The sequence below is a fragment of the Bombina bombina genome, chromosome 5 (assembly GCF_027579735.1).
Source record: "Bombina bombina isolate aBomBom1 chromosome 5, aBomBom1.pri, whole genome shotgun sequence".
Taxonomy (NCBI): Eukaryota; Metazoa; Chordata; class Amphibia; order Anura; family Bombinatoridae; genus Bombina; species Bombina bombina.
Window position 1 is genome coordinate 605,585,429 of NC_069503.1, and position 17,373 is coordinate 605,602,801.

At 41.3% G+C, this 17,373-nt stretch overlaps 1 protein-coding gene across 1 annotated transcript in view; it reads left to right on the plus strand.

Moving 5' to 3' along the window:
• The window catches only part of CDK13 (cyclin dependent kinase 13), a 215,078-nt gene that overhangs the window by 171,377 nt on the left and 26,328 nt on the right, over nt 1–17,373 (plus strand). The window contains exons 10-11 of the mRNA XM_053714566.1: nt 4,362–4,478; nt 5,979–6,110. Coding sequence (XP_053570541.1) covers nt 4,362–4,478; nt 5,979–6,110 — 249 coding nt within the window. The remainder of the gene's footprint in view (nt 1–4,361; nt 4,479–5,978; nt 6,111–17,373) is intronic.

Below are 17,373 nucleotides of genomic sequence, written 5' to 3' on the forward strand. Positions count from 1 at the left end.
TTAAATCCACCTGTTTTGTTCTGTGTTGGGGTGTATTTGATAAATCACATATATTTTGCTAGTGAATTCTAAATTAAGAGCTTTTATACACGAATGTGGCTGTTGGGATAAATTTTTTGTGGTCTTTACCTTTTTTTCACGTATTGTTAAGGTGTACACTAGAGCACTGCACTTTTTTTTTTTTTCCCTTTTCACTATTATATGTCTCAGAGACATATCCTAAATACCAATTAAATACACTAATTCACAAGGAGGTTGCGGGTTGTCCCGGTACCTCGGTATCACTATTTGTGGGGTTTTTTGTTGTTTTGTTTTTTTCTCCCTCACTTTTGTTTTCCTGCTGCACGCACATTTATCTCACTTCCATATTGTTCTTTATAATTTATGGACAAATTTCTATCACAGGGGAAATCTTCTTCTCCCAGAATGCCGAGCAAAGTTAAAGAAAAAAGAACTAAGGCTCTAGAAGCCAGTTTTGGATAATACAATAGAAGCATTGTCTAATTCTGCTGACACTCTGATTGCCCAACTATCTGATCTATTTTCACCTCAATTTCTTCTGAAATCTCAGCGTTGTCAGCAGAGGTTAAACAATTTTCTACTAGAATGCAGGAAGCTGAGAGCAGGATCTCGGACCTGGAGGATCAGGTCAATGCCCAAGACAGTATAATTACCCAACAGGACTCTAAAATCAATAATCTCCAGGGACGTCTTGATGACCTGGAAGACAGGGCGAGAAGAAATATCAGAATTGTGGGTCTCCCAGAATCTACTGAATTTGAGGATTTGTTACATTTTACATCTTTGATACTGCCTCAGAGACTGGGAGTCCCACAATCCAGATTGCCCATCATGGTTGAGAGAGCCCATAGAATTGGTACAAAAAAAAAACCTTGAGTCAGCCCAGGGCAGAAGTAGAATGTGTATATGTAAAATATTAAATTTTCAAGACAAAATTGAAGTAATGCAGCTATTTAAAAAATTGAAAGAACCTCTAATTTTTGGTAATAATAAAGTCCTCCCTGTTTCAAGACTTCTCTATAGAGACCTCGCAGAGGAGGCGGACGATGGCCCCCCTTTGTACTCAGCTTATTAATAAAGGTCTACAAGCCTGAATGATTTATCCGGCTAAAATAATAGTTGAGTATGAGGGCTCTCGCCTGACCTTCTCTGAGGTGAGGGAAGCAAAAGAATTTCTCAAAGATAAATAAGGTCGACATTAGCCAGTATAGCTCTGAGTAAATTATTGTTTAGGCCGCAAGTGTTTTTTGGAAATCTGAGGTACATATTGACAAGGGATATTGTTTATGATAAAATTGATCAGCAGACGTCCAAAAGTGAAGATTTTTTATTTAGTCCTGGAAAGATATGGGGGCCTTTTTTGTTGTTTAGTAATTTTATATTTACAGTGTTGTGTTTTAAAAAAAAATTCTTTTTTTTTTTTCTTTTTTTTTTTCTCTCTCCCCTTCTCTCTCTCCCTCTTCCTTGTTTCTTTTCTCCCCTCCTCCTCCTAATTAATACTCGTAGAAATAAGCTCTTCTTGTTAATTAATGGACATTAAGATAACCTCTTGGAATGTGGGAGGAATCTCATCGCCCTCTAAACGTAAACTTATTATTAAACTCCTAGCAAGGGAGAACGCTGATATTTCCTTCCTCCAAGAAACTCATCTAGATGAAGCTAATAAACTTAAGATTAAATGGGTAGGGGAGGTGATTGCTTCTTCAGTCAAAGGTAGGAAATGTGGGGTTGCAATTCTTTTAAACAAGTCCCTGGATTATAAGATTATTCTGGCTGAGATAGACCCTGAAGCCAGATTTATTATTTTACACATGTGTATAAATAAGACCAAATTTATTTTGTGTAATATTTATGGCCCCAATAAATTTAATCCTGAATTTTGGGATAAAATTAAAATTAAGTTATTTCCTTATGTCAAAGTGAACTTAATAATTGGTGGGGATTTTAATATGACCTTATATCCGGAAATCGACAGACTTTCATCTAAAAATATGTCGGAGAATAAGAGAAGTTCAAAATATTTTTTGAAATTTTGTCAGAAGTTACAGGTCCATGATGTGTGGCGCAGGTTGAATCCGGATTTACAAAATTTTACCTGTGAATCTAAGGCACATAGAACATTTTCTCGCATAGATTTATTCTTGATTTCAGTCTCTTCCTCTAGTGGTAGTCTAGAGGCCGAGATTGGAGAGATTATGATCTCAGATCATGCAATAATTTCGGTTTCGCTGCTCTCGCAAGACAGGATTGGCGCTAGGAGCCCTAGACTATTTTATCCCAGGTTTTTATCTAATGATCCTAGATTTACCGGTTGGTTGAAAGAAAAATGGGAGGAATACTCAGGGTTTAATTCAGCCTATCGGCATAAAATTCAAACTTTCTGGGAAGCTGGTAAAGCGGTCTTACGGGGTGAAATTAAGGGATTCTTGTATGTTAGGAATAAAAAAATAAGGGCCAGAGATGTCCAATTATCTAACCAGGTAAGGAATGCTTTTAGGAACTATCGGTGTCAGCGTACCAGGAATAACTGGAATTTATATGTAATTGCCAAGAAAGAGAGAGATTCCGTGTTGCGTCAAAAACATCAGGAAGAAGAGTTAAAAATCAATCTTCGATTTAAGAGCATTCATGGCAGCTCAGCTAAAAGTCTCGCGAGATTAGTTAAAGCCAAGCAAAATAAAAATCTTATCCCTGTGATACAGCACAGGGGCAAATGTACATCAGATATTAAGTTACTATCTTGGAAAGTTCTGTTTTTGGTTGCTATTTCTTCTGCTAGAAGAGTTTCTGAATTATCTGCTTTGCAGTGTGATCCACCCTATCTGGTGTTCCATTCAGATAAGGTTGTTTTGCGTACTAAGCCTGGTTTTCTTCCAAAAGTTGTTTCCAACGAGAACATCAACCAGGAAATAGTTGTTCCTTCTTTGTGTCCGAATCCAGTTTCAAAGAAGGAACGTTTATTACACAATTTAGATGTTGTTCGTGCTTTAAAGTTCTATTTATAAGCAACAAAAGATTTTAGACAAACCTCATCCTTGTTTGTCGTTTACTCTGGTAAGAGGAGAGGTCAAAAAGCTACTGCTACCTCTCTCTCTTTCTGGCTGAAAAGCATTATCCGCTTGGCTTATGAGACTGCCGGACGGCAGCCTCCTGACCGTATCACAGCTCACTCTACTAGGGCTGTGGCTTCCACATGGGCCTATAAGAACGAGGCTTCTGTTGACCAGATATGTAAGGCAGCGACTTGGTCTTCTCTGCACACTTTTGTCAAATTCTACAAATTTGATATTTTTGCTTCTTCTGAGGCTGTTTTTGGGGGAGAGGTTTTGCAAGCCGTGGTGCCTTCTGTTTAGGTAACCTGATTTGCTCCCTCCCTTCATCCGTGTCCTAAAGCTTTGGTATTGGTTCCCACAAGTAATGGATGACGCCGTGGACCGGACACACCAATGTTGGAGAAAACAGAATTTATGCTTACCTGATAAATTACTTTCTCCAACGGTGTGTCCGGTCCACGGCCCGCCCTGGTTTTTTTTTTTTTTTTTTTATCAGGTTGAAATTTTTTTTCTTTATACACTACAGTCACCACGGCACCCTATAGTTTCTCCTTTTTCTCCTAACCGTCGGTCGAATGACTGGGGGGCGGAGCCAGGGGGGAGCTATATGGACAGCTCTTGCTGTGTGCTCTCCTTGCCTTTCCCTGTGGGGGAGAACATTTCCCACAAGTAATGGATGACGCCGTGGACCGGACACACCGTTGGAGAAAGTAATTTATCAGGTAAGCATAAATTCTGTTTATTTTATCCCTCCCTCTCTAGTGACTCTTGTGTGGAGTTCCACATCTTGGGTATTGCTATCCCATACGTCACTATCTCATGGACTCTTGCCAATTACATAAGAACTTACCTGATAAATTAATTTCTTTCATATTGGCAAGAGTCCATGAGGCCCACCCTTTTTATGGTGGTTATGATTTTTTTGTATAAAGCACAATTATTTCCAAATTCCTTTGTTGATGCTTTTTACTCCTTTCTTTATCACCCCACTACTTGGCAATTCGTTAAACAGAATTGTGGGTGTGGTGAGGGGTGTATTTATAGGGATTTTGAGGTTTGGGAAACTTTGCTCCTCCTGGTAGGATTGTATATCCCATACGTCACTAGCTCGTGGACTCTTGCCAATAAGAAAGAAATGAATTTATCAGGTAAGTTCTTACATAAATTATGTTTTCCTCTGATTGCGACATTTACATTTTCAGTGTTTCTTATTTCAATCTGACTTTTGCATTTACCTTGGCACTAGCTATATTTTATATATATATTCTTCTAATTTGTTTTCTTTAGTCGCACTTGCGGGAGTCCGTGTCCTGCTGTTTGGCCTGATGTAATAAAGCTGCCATATTTCAATACCATGAAACCAAAGAAGCAATATCGACGAAAACTAAGAGAAGAGTATTCTTTGTAAGTGTAACAATTCCTGTCTTCCCCATCTTTATATTTTTCTCATTTTTACTTAAATTGACATGAGCTGCAATTATTTAAAAGAAAAAAAGTGTTATGGGATTTTATGCACAAGCCCTACTTGTTCCTCTGTCGTGTTTTCAACTCTGTTTAATACAACCTCTAATATATCAGTAGCTTAGCTGTTCTTTGTTCTTCCTCAAAAACACCAAGTTTACAGTTAATTTAAAAATTGCTGTTCTGCAAGTAAATTGGATATAGATATGTATAGATAGACTGTATGGGCAGGGCCCTCTACCCATTCATCTGGTCTATGATTGCCTGCTACCATTTGTATAGTGCACCTATATCTGTAGTTCTGTGGTACCACTTGGCCTTCTACAAATAGATGATGATTATCCCCTCTGGCCTTAAGATATTTGGGCCCCTTTATTGAGGACCTTACACATATATATTTTAAACTGTACTAATAAAGGTTTATATTTTATTATTGGTAGAAGATTGTGCCCTAATCTCCTATTAATTGTTCCTCTGTTTTTTCTTTATTTTCTCATCTATTAATTCTACCTATTATTGTTACTAACTTATGGTTAGGCAGGAAGGCTGCACCAGAGATAGGAGATGAACATGGTTGTTTTTTCCCCTCAACCATTATCTTCACCTATTCACCACACAGTGCCAGTTATTTATCTATTCTAAAATAGTACACCACAAGCAATACAGCAGTACTGATTTCAATTTAATTTTTTAAGTCCACTTTTTCTGGCAAAATGCATTTTCAATGTGTGTAGTTGCTGCACCTTCATATGCATAATTAAAAACTTTTGAGTGCAGTGCCCCCTTTAATGTTTAGATAGATATAGATAGATATAGATATATATATATATATACACCATATAAAATATTAAATGTATTTGAATTCATCTTTGGTAAATGATTCTATCTGGAAACGACAAAGCAGCTAACAAGAAGCTACTTTTCATTTTTTTTTCCAAATGTCTATGCAGCACGTTAAAACCACAATCTTCAGAGTTAAATGACGGGGGGGGGAAGCAAGCAATATTAATATTTTGTGGGAAATTGAAGTTTTGACTAAAATGTTCCTTTAAAGGTACTTTTTTATTGCTTGTGCCCTATGAGATTTGCCTATCTTGATTTTAGCTATACTACACAGTACATTTATCTTTGCCATAGCAACCCTAGTCATATAATACAGCTTAAATATAATAAAATGTCCCATAATAAAGCATAGGGGTGCTCCTGGAAGCACATTAATAAAATGTACACATTTATTAACGTGTTTGTGCATTTGTTTATTCACAGAAGAAATAGTGACAGATATCTTCCTGTTTGCACAACGGGCTTATGTATATTGAAGCATCTATAATAATTGTGATCGGATGTGCATGTGTATTTTATTTATATGTATGTACTGTATGTATGTTGCCTGTGTTTCTCAACGTTTTTTTTTTTTCCAATAAACATTTTTTTTCCCCTCAGTATTCCTAATTCAGCATTAGACTTGTTTGATCACATGTTGGCATTGGATCCTAGTAAGCGCTGTACTGCAGAACAAGCTCTTTTATGTGAGTTCCTAAAGGATGTGGATCCAACAAAAATGCAGCCACCTGAGTAAGTGCTAATTTATGTTCATAGACACATTAGTTTTTTCTAAACTAGAAGATATTCTTGGCAACTTGTCTTTAATGTGGTCTTTTTTTTATGACTATGTTTGAACTTGAATTGAAACCTATTTTAGTGAATACATTCTTTGCTGTGCTTTTTTACAATTTGACCTTAAATGGTAATGGCCTAACTCTTTTTGTCTCAAATGTAAACCCTTTCATACATTTAAGTACACAGGTTTGGTTCTGGGGATGTTGCTTTTATTTTATTTATTACAGATGGCGTTGAAGATTTCCTTTTATTATTTGTTGATGATTGTGACACCATGGTGGATGGAAGCTCAGATGAATGCTTTAACCTAATTCTTCTAGTCACTAGGCAAGGCTGCAAGAGTCTAATTTCCAATCCTTCATTATATTCATTACATGTCCTCTAAATTTGTTCTCCCCCCCCCCCATATGTATAAAGCCAGTAGAGATACTGAGTAGAGGAAATCTAAAAAATAGACTTGAGAGCTTCAGGCGGAAAAAAATCCATCTTTATTTCTCCAACATAGGTGTGTCCGGTCCACGGCGTCATCCTTACTTGTGGGATATTCTCTTCCCCAACAGGAAATGGCAAAGAGCCCAGCAAAGCTGGTCACATGATCCCTCCTAGGCTCCGCCTACCCCAGTCATTCTCTTTGCCGTTGTACAGGCAACATCTCCACGGAGATGGCTTAGAGTTTTTTAGTGTTTAACTGTAGTTTTTATTATTCAATCAAGAGTTTGTTATTTTGAAATAGTGCTGGTATGTACTATTTACTCAGAAACAGAAAAGAGATGAAGATTTCTGTTTGTATGAGGAAAATGATTTTAGCAACCGTAACTAAAATCCATGGCTGTTCCACACAGGACTGTTGAGAGCAATTAACTTCAGTTGGGGGAACAGTGTGCAGTCTCTTGCTGCTTGAGGTATGACACATTCTAACAAGACGATGTAATGCTGGAAGCTGTCATTTTTCCCTATGGGATCCGGTAAGCCATGTTTATTACGATCGTAAATAAGGGCTTCACAAGGGCTTATTAAGACTGTAGACTTTTTCTGGGCTAAATCGATTCATTATTAACACATATTTAGCCTTGAGGAATCATTTTATCTGGGTATTTTGATATAATAATATCGGCAGGCACTGTATTAGACACCTTATTCCTTAGGGGCTTTCCCAAAGCATAAGCAGAGCCTCATTTTCGCGCCGGTGTGGCGCACTTGTTTTTGAGAGGCATGGCATGCAGTCGCATGTGAGAGGAGCTCTGATACTTAGAAAAGACTTTCTGAAGGCGTCATTTGGTATCGTATTCCCCTTTGGGCTTGGTTGGGTCTCAGCAAAGCAGATACCAGGGACTGTAAAGGGGTTAAAGTTTAAAACGGCTCCGGTTCCCGTTATTTTAAGGGTTAAAGCTTCCAAATTTGGTGTGCAATACTTTTAAGGCTTTAAGACACTGTGGTGAAAATTTGGTGAATTTTGCACAATTCCTTCATGTTTTTTCGCAATTGCAGTAATAAAGTGTGTTCAGTTTAAAATTAAAGTGACAGTAACGGTTTTATTTTAAAACGTTTTTGTACTTTGTTATCAAGTTTATGCCTGTTTAACATGTCTGAACTACCAGATAGACTGTGTTCTGAATGTGGGGAAGCCAGAATTCCTATTCATTTAAATAAATGTGATTTATGTGATAATGACAATGATGCCCAAGATGATTCCTCAAGTGAGGGGAGTAAGCATGGTACTGCATCATTCCCTCCTTCGTCTACACGAGTCTTGCCCACTCAGGAGGCCCCTAGTACATCTAGCGCGCCAATACTCCTTACTATGCAACAATTAACGGCTGTAATGGATAATTCTGTCAAAAACATTTTAGCCAAAATGAACACTTGTCAGCGTAAGCGCGGCTGCTCTGTTTTAGATACTGAAGAGCATGACAACGCTGATATTAATATCTCTGAAGGGCCCCTAACCCAGTCTGATGGGGCCAGGGAGGTTTTGTCTGAGGGAGAAATTACTGATTCAGGGAACATTTCTCAACAGGCTGAACCTGATGTGATTGCATTTAAATTTAAGTTGGAACATCTCCGCATTTTGCTTAAGGAGGTATTATCCACTCTGGATGATTGTGACAAGTTGGTCATCCCAGAGAAACTATGTAAAATGGACAAGTTCCTAGAGGTGCCGGGGCTCCAGAAGCTTTTCCTATACCCAAGCGGGGTGGCGGACATTGTTAATAAAGAATGGGAAAGGCCCGGTATTCCTTTCGTCCCTCCCCCCATATTTAAAAAATTGTTTCCTATGGTCGACCCCAGAAAGGACTTATGGCAGACAGTCCCCAAGGTCGAGGGAGCGGTTTCCACTTTAAACAAACGCACCACTATACCCATAGAGGATAGTTGTGCTTTCAAAGATCCTATGGATAAAAAATTAGAAGGTTTGCTTAAAAAGATGTTTGTTCAGCAGGGTTACCTTCTACAACCAATTTCATGCATTGTCCCTGTCGCTACAGCCGCATGTTTCTGGTTCGATGAGCTGATAAAGGCGGTCGATAGTGATTCTCCTCCTTATGAGGAGATTATGGACAGAATCAATGCTCTCAAATTGGCTAATTCTTTCACCCTAGACGCCACTTTGCAATTGGCTAGGTTAGCGGCTAAGAATTCTGGGTTTGCTATTGTGGCGCGCAGAGCGCTTTGGTTGAAATCTTGGTCGGCTGATGCGTCTTCCAAGAACAAGCTACTTAACATTCCTTTCAAGGGGAAAACGCTGTTTGGCCCTGACTTGAAAGAGATTATCTCTGATATCACTGGGGGTAAGGGCCACGCCCTTCCTCAGGATCGGCCTTTCAAGGCAAAAAATAAACCTAATTTTAGTCCCTTTCGTAGAAACGGACCAGCCCAAGGTGCTACGTCCTCTAAGCAAGAGGGTAATACTTCTCAAGCCAAGCCAGCTTGGAGACCAATGCAAGGCTGGAACAAGGGAAAGCAGGCCAAGAAACCTGCCACTGCTACCAAGACTGCATGAAATGTTGGCCCCCGATCCGGGACCGGATCTGGTGGGGGGCAGACTCTCTCTCTTCGCTCAGGCTTGGGCAAGAGATGTTCTGGATCCTTGGGCGCTAGAAATAGTCTCCCAAGGTTATCTTCTGGAATTCAAGGGACTTCCCCCAAGGGGGAGGTTCCACAGGTCTCAGTTGTCTTCAGACCACATAAAAAGACAGGCATTCTTACATTGTGTAGAAGACCTGTTAAAAATGGGAGTGATTCATCCTGTTCCATTAAGAGAACAAGGGATGGGGTTCTACTCCAATCTGTTCATAGTTCCCAAAAAAGAGGGAACGTTCAGACCAATCTTAGATCTCAAGATCTTAAACAAGTTTCTCAAGGTTCCATCGTTCAAGATGGAAACCATTCGAACTATTCTTCCTTCCATCCAGGAAGGTCAATTCATGACCACGGTGGATTTAAAGGATGCGTATCTACATATTCCTATCCACAAGGAACATCATCGGTTCCTAAGGTTCGCATTCCTGGACAAACATTACCAGTTCATGGCGCTTCCTTTCGGATTAGCCACTGCTCCAAGGATTTTCACAAAGGTACTAGGGTCCCTTCTAGCTGTGCTAAGACCAAGGGGCATTGCTGTAGTACCTTACTTGGACGACATTCTGATTCAAGCGTCGTCCCTTCCTCAAGCAAAGGCTCACACGGACATCGTCCTGGCCTTTCTCAGATCTCACGGATGGAAAGTGAACGTGGAAAAGAGTTCTCTATCCCCGTCAACAAGGGTTCCCTTCTTGGGAACAATTATAGACTCCTTAGAAATGAGGATTTTTCTAACAGAGGCCAGAAAAACAAAACTTCTAGACTCTTGTCGGATACTTCATTCCGTTCCTCTTCCTTCCATAGCTCAGTGCATGGAAGTGATCGGGTTGATGGTAGCGGCAATGGACATAGTTCCTTTTGCGCGCATTCATCTAAGACCATTACAACTGTGCATGCTCAGTCAGTGGAATGGGGACTATACAGACTTGTCTCCGAAGATACAAGTAAATCAGAGGACCAGAGACTCACTCCGTTGGTGGCTGTCCCTGGACAACCTGTCACAAGGGATGACATTCCGCAGACCAGAGTGGGTCATTGTCACGACCGACGCCAGTCTGATGGGCTGGGGCGCGGTCTGGGGATCCCTGAAAGCTCAGGGTCTTTGGTCTCGGGAAGAGTCTCTTCTACCGATAAATATTCTGGAACTGAGAGCGATATTCAATGCTCTCAAGGCTTGGCCTCAGCTAGCGAGGGCCAAGTTCATACGGTTTCAATCAGACAACATGACAACTGTTGCGTACATCAACCATCAGGGGGGAACAAGGAGTTCCCTAGCGATGGAAGAAGTGACCAAAATCATTCTATGGGCGGAGGTCTCACTCCTGCCACCTGTCTGCTATCCACATCCCAGGAGTGGAAAATTGGGAAGCGGATTTTCTGAGTCGTCAGACATTGCATCCGGGGGAGTGGGAACTTCATCCGGAAATCTTTGCCCAAGTCACTCAGCTGTGGGGGCATTCCAGACATGGATCTGATGGCCTCTCGTCAGAACTTCAAAGTTCCTTGCTACGGGTCCAGATCCAGGGATCCCAAGGCGGCTCTAGTGGATGCACTAGTAGCACCTTGGACCTTCAAACTAGCTTATGTGTTCCCGCCATTTCCTCTCATCCCCAGGCTGGTAGCCAGGATCAATCAGGAGAGGGCGTCGGTGATCTTGATAGCTCCTGCGTGGCCACGCAGGACTTGGTATGCAGATCTGGTGAATATGTCATCGGCTCCACCTTGGAAGCTACCTTTGAGACGAGACCTTCTTGTTCAGGGTCCGTTCGAACATCCGAATCTGGTTTCACTCCAGCTGACTGCTTGGAGATTGAACGCTTGATTTTATCGAAGCGAGGTTTCTCAGATTCTGTTATCGATACTCTTGTTCAGGCCAGAAAGCCTGTAACTAGAAAGATTTACCACAAAATTTGGAAAAAATATATCTGTTGGTGTGAATCTAAAGGATTCCCTTGGGACAAGGTTAAGATTCCTAGGATTCTATCCTTCCTTCAAGAAGGATTGGAAAAAGGATTATCTGCAAGTTCCCTGAAGGGACAGATTTCTGCCTTGTCGGTGTTACTTCACAAAAAACTGGCTGCTGTGCCAGATGTTCAAGCCTTTGTTCAGGCTCTGGTTAGAATTAAGCCTGTTTACAAACCTTTGACTCCTCCTTGGAGTCTCAATTTAGTTCTTTCAGTTCTTCAGGGGGTTCCGTTTGAACCCTTGCATTCCGTTGATATTAAATTATTATCTTGGAAAGTTTTGTTTTTAGTTGCAATTTCTTCTGCCAGAAGAGTTTCAGAATTATCTGCTCTGCAGTGTTCTCCTCCTTATCTGGTGTTCCATGCAGATAAGGTGGTTTTACGTACTAAACCTGGTTTTCTTCCAAAAGTTGTTTCTAACAAAAACATTAACCAGGAGATTATCGTACCTTCTCTGTGTCCGAAACCAGTTTCAAAGAAGGAACGTTTGTTGCACAATTTGGATGTTGTTCGCGCTCTAAAATTCTATTTAGATGCTACAAAGGATTTTAGACAAACATCTTCCTTGTTTGTTGTTTATTCCGGTAAAAGGAGAGGTCAAAAAGCAACTTCTACCTCTCTCTCTTTTTGGATTAAAAGCATCATCAGATTGGCTTACGAGACTGCCGGACGGCAGCCTCCCGAAAGAATCACAGCTCATTCCACTAGGGCTGTGGCTTCCACATGGGCCTTCAAGAACGAGGCTTCTGTTGATCAGATATGTAGGGCAGCGACTTGGTCTTCACTGCACACTTTTACCAAATTTTACAAGTTTGATACTTTTGCTTCTTCTGAGGCTATTTTTGGGAGAAAGGTTTTGCAAGCCGTGGTGCCTTCCGTTTAGGTGACCTGATTTGCTCCCTCCCTTCATCCGTGTCCTAAGCTTTGGTATTGGTTCCCACAAGTAAGGATGACGCCGTGGACCGGACACACCTATGTTGGAGAAAACAGAATTTATGTTTACCTGATAATTACTTTCTCCAACGGTGTGTCCGGTCCACGGCCCGCCCTGGTTTTTTAATCAGGTCTGATAATTTATTTTCTTTAAATACAGTCACCACGGTACCATATGGTTTCTCCTATGTAAATATTCCTCCTTAACGTCGGTCGAATGACTGGGGTAGGCGGAGCCTAGGAGGGATCATGTGACCAGCTTTGCTGGGCTCTTTGCCATTTCCTGTTGGGGAAGAGAATATCCCACAAGTAAGGATGACGCCGTGGACCGGACACACCGTTGGAGAAAGTAATTTAATCAGGTAAACATAAATTCTGTTTTCCTATGACATGGAGAGTCCACAACGTCATTCCAATTACTAGTGGGATATTCAACTCATGGCCAGCAGGAGGAGACAAAGAGCACCCCAGAAAAGCTGTTAAGTGTAACTTTCCTTACCCATAATCCCCAGTCATTCTCTTTGCCTCTGTCAATGGAGGTTGTGCAAAGTTGGTGTCTGAAGATATTTTGTCCTTTTATGGGTATTTTTCCCTGCAAGCAAGGATTGGGGTCTAGCTGTGTCCACGTCAGTGGCAACTCTAGAAACAAAATATAGGGGGGGGGCACATACTTGGCACCAAATATTTTCATTATTTAAAACCCCATTCCTATATGCCTCTTGCCTTTTTTGTCTATCAGAGGGCTATGCTGTTTGCATTTTTCCCCATTCCTGAAACAGCCATATAAGGAAATTGATAATTTTGCTTTATATGTTTTTTTTTTCTCTTACATTTGCAAGATGTCTCAATCTGATCCTGTCTCAGAAATCACTGTTGGAACATTGCTACCTGATAACAGTTCTACCAAAGCTAAGTGCTTTGGTACTTAGTTTCTGAGATTCTCTTTTCTAGACAAGCATTACCAATTTGTCGCTCTTCCTTTTGGCCTAGCGACAGCTCCAAGAATCTTTTCAAAGGTTCTCGGTGCCCTACTCTCTGTAATCAGAGAGCGGGGTATTGCGGTGTTTCCTTATTTGGACAATATCTTGGTACTATAGCTCAGTCTTTACGTTCTGCAGAATCTCACACAAATCAACTAGTGTTGTTTCTTCAAAGACATGGTTGGAGGATCAATTTACCAAAAAGTTCTTTGATTCCTCAGACAAGGGTCACCTTTTTAGGTTTCCAGATAGATTCAGTGTCCTTGACTCTGTCCCTAACAGATGCAAGTCTTTCAGGTTGGGGAGCTGTTTGGGGATCTCTGACAGCACAAGGGGTTTGAAAATCTCTGGAGGCGAGATTACCAATCAATCTTTTGGAGCCCTGTGCGATTTTGAGGGCTCTTCAGATTTGGCCTGTTGAAGAGAGAACCGTTCATTTGTTTTCTGACAGACAATATCAAATCTGTGGCATATGTCAATCATCAGGGTGGGACTCACAGTCCCCAAGCTATGAAAGAAGTATCCCGGATACTTGCTTGGGCGGAATCCAGCTCCTGTCTAATTTCTGCTGTTCATATCCCATGTATAGACAATTGGGAAGCGGATTATCTCAGCCGTCAGACTTTACATCCGGGGGAGTGGTCTCTCCATCCAGATGTGTTTTCTCAGGTTGTTCAGATGTGGGGTCTTCCAGAAATAGATCTGATGCCTTCTCATCTAAACAAGAAACTTCCCAGGTACCTGTCCAGGTCCAAGGATCCTCAGGCAGAAGCAGTGGATGCGTTGACACTTCCTTGGTGTTATCAACCTGCTTATATTTTCCCGCCTTTAGTTCTTCTTCCAAGAGTGATCTCCAAAATCATCATGGAGCAATTGTTTGTGCTGCTGGTGGCTCCAGCATGGCCTCACAGGTTTTGGTATGTGGATCTTGTTCGGATGTCCAGTTGCCAACCATGGCCACTGCCATTAAGGTCGGACCTTCTGTCTCAAGGTCCGTTTTTCCATCAGGATCTCAAATCATTAAATTTGTAGGTATGAAAATTGAACGCTTAATGCTTAGTCATAGAGGTTTCTCTCTTGTAAGGTGTATCCAGTCCACGGATTCATCCATTACTTGTGGGATATTCTCCTTCCCAACAGGAAGCTACAAGAGGACACCCACAGCAGAGCTGTCTATATAGCTCCTCCCCTAACTGCCACTCCCAGTCATTCTCTTGCAGCTCTCGACAAGAAAGGAAGTATCAAGAGATATGTGGTGATTTAGTGTAGTTTATCTTCAATCAAAAGTTTATTTTTAAATGGTACAGGCGTTGTACTGTTTTTACCTGGCCTGCAGAATTAACTGCTCTGAAGTATGTTCAGTATATTTTTTTCTAGAGAGATAAGGTCTAGAAAATGCTGACAGTGCCTGATATATTTAAGGTAAGCCTGATTACAGTGATTTAACAAACGAATGGGATCATGCTTGGGATCATTGGTGTGAATCCAAAGGTTACTCATGGAGTAAGGTAAGGATTCCTAGGATATTATCTTTTCTCCAAGAAGGATTGGAGAAGGGATTGTCAGCTAGTTCCTTAAAGGGACAGATTTCTGCTCTGTCTATTCTTTTGCACAAGCGTCTGGCTGATACTCCAGATGTTCATGCGTTTTGTCAGGCTTTAGTTAGAATAAAGCCTGTGTTTAAACCTGTTGCTCCGCCATGGAGTTTAAATTTGGTTCTTAAGGTTCTGCAAGGGGTTCAGTTTGAACCTTTGCATTTCATAGATATTAAACTTTTATCTTGGAAAGTTCTGTTTTTAGTAGCTATCTCCTCGGCTCGAAGAGTTTCAGAGTTATCTGCTTTACAATGTGATTCCCCTTATCTCATTTTCCATGCAGATAAGATAGTGTTACGTACCAAACCTGGTTTTCTTCCTAAGGTGGTATCTAATAAAAATATCAATCAGGAAATTGTTGTTCCTTCACTATGTCCTAATCCTTCAAAGAAGGAACGTCTTTTACACAATCTTGATGTGGTTCGTGCTTTAAAATTTTATTTACAAGCTACGAAGGTTTGTCGTCAAACATCTGCTTTGTTTGTGGTCTACTCTGGACAGAGGAGAGGCCAAAAGGCTTCGGCAACTTTTCTTTTTGGCTAAGAAGTATAATCCGCTTAACTTATGAGACTGCTGGCCAGCAGCCTCCTGAAAGAAATACAGCTCATTCCACTAGAGCGGTAGCTTCCACATGGGATTTTAAGAATGAGGCTTCTGTTGAACAGATTTGTAAGGCGGCGACTTGGTCTTCGCTTCATACTTTTTCTAAATTCTACAAATTTGATACTTTTTGCTTCTTCGGAGGCTATTTTTGGGAGAAAGGTCTTACAGGCAGTGGTGCCTTCCGTTTAAGCGCCTGCCTTGTCCCTCCCTTCATCCGTGTCCTATAGCTTTGGTATTGGTATGCCACAAGTAATGGATGAATCCGTGGACTGGATACACCTTACAAGAGAAAACAAAATTTATGCTTACCTGATAAATTTATTTCTCTTGTGGTGTATCCTGTCCACGGCCCACCCTGTCATTTTAAGGCAGGTGTTTTTTAATTTTTAAACTACAGTCACCACTGCACCCTATAGTTTCTCCTTTCTCTTGCTTGTCTTCGGTCGAATGACTGGGAGGTGGCAGTTAGGGGAGGAGCTATATAGACAGCTCTGCTGTGGGTGATCCTCTTGCAGCTTCCTGTTGGGAAGGAGAATATCCCACAAGTAATGGATGAATCCGTGGACTGGATACACCACAAGAGAAATAAATTTTGTTTTTTTCTGACAGAGGTCAGTAAATCCAATATTCTTCCCTATTTCCTCTCTCTGCAGTCTACTGTTTGGCAATCAGTTGCTCCATCTTTGGAGGTAATCGGTCTAATGGTCGCTTCTATGGACATCATTCTCTTTGTTAGATTCCAGTGGAGAGCTCTGCAGTTTTGCATGCTCAGTCATTTTGCAGTGGAGAGCGATTTCCAATGCCCTGATGGCTTGGCCTCAGTTGTCCTTGGCTCGCTTTATCAGGTTCCAGTCGGGCAACATCAATTCAGTAGCTTTCATCAACCACCAGGGAGGAACTCTTTTCCTTAGCCTTGAAGGAGGTGACTCGGATATTCAGTGGACGGAAGCCCACAATTGTTGTTAATCTACTATCCACATTCCAGGAGTAGCTAACTGGGAAGAGGATTTCCTGAGCAGACTGACATTTCATCTCAGGTGTGGGTTCTCCATCTGGAGGTGTTCTCTAGGTTAACCCTCAAAGTGGGGGTGCCGGATCTGATGGCGTCTCGGTAGAACGCCAAACTTCCAAGGTACGGTTCAAGGTCAAGAGATCTGCATTCCGCCCTGATAGGTGTGCTGGCGGTTCCTTTGGGATTTCAGTCTAGCATACCTGTTCCCTCTGTTTGCTCTCCTTCCACAAGTCATTGCTCGTATCTAACAGGAGAGAGCATCGGTAATTTAAGAGCTCCTGCAAAAGCCTCGCGGGATCTGGTATGCAGACCTAGTGAAGATGTAATTTCTTCCACTTTGGAGGTTGCCCCTGAGGAAGGACCTTCTAACTCGGGGTCCATTCTTTCATCCATATCTTGTTTCTCTGATGCTGACTGCTTGGTGATTGAACGCTTAGTTCTGTCTAAGCGTGGTTTTTCTGAGTTGGTCATTGAGACCATGATCCAGGCTTGCAATCTTGTTACTAGAAAGATTTTCCATAAGGTATGGCGTTAATACCTTTTATTGGTATGAATTCAAGGGCTACTCTTGGAGTAAGGTAAGGATTCCTAGGATCTTGTCCTTTCTCCAGGAGGTCTGGAGAAGGTTATGTCAGTCAGTTCTCTGAATGGTCAGATTTCTGCATTATGTTTTTCTGTTACCACTAGCTGTCTGGCGGATGTGCCAGATGTTCAATCTTTTTTGTCAGGACCTGGTCAGAATCAGGCGTGTTTAAATCTGTTGCTCCTCCTTGGAGCCTTAATCTTGTTCTTAAAGTTTTGCAGCAGGCTCCGTTTGAGTCATTGCATTCCATAGATATTAAGTTGTTATCTTGGAAGGTTTTGTTTCTTATTGCTATGTCTTCTGCTTGGAGAGTCTCAGAACGCTCGACTTTGCAGTGTGATTTGCCTTACCTTATCTTTCATGCTGATAAGGTGGTTATGTTTTCTAATTTGGGGTTTCTTCCTAAAGTGGTTTCGGATAGAAATTTTAATCAGGAAATTGTTGTTCCTTCTTTATGTCCTAATCCT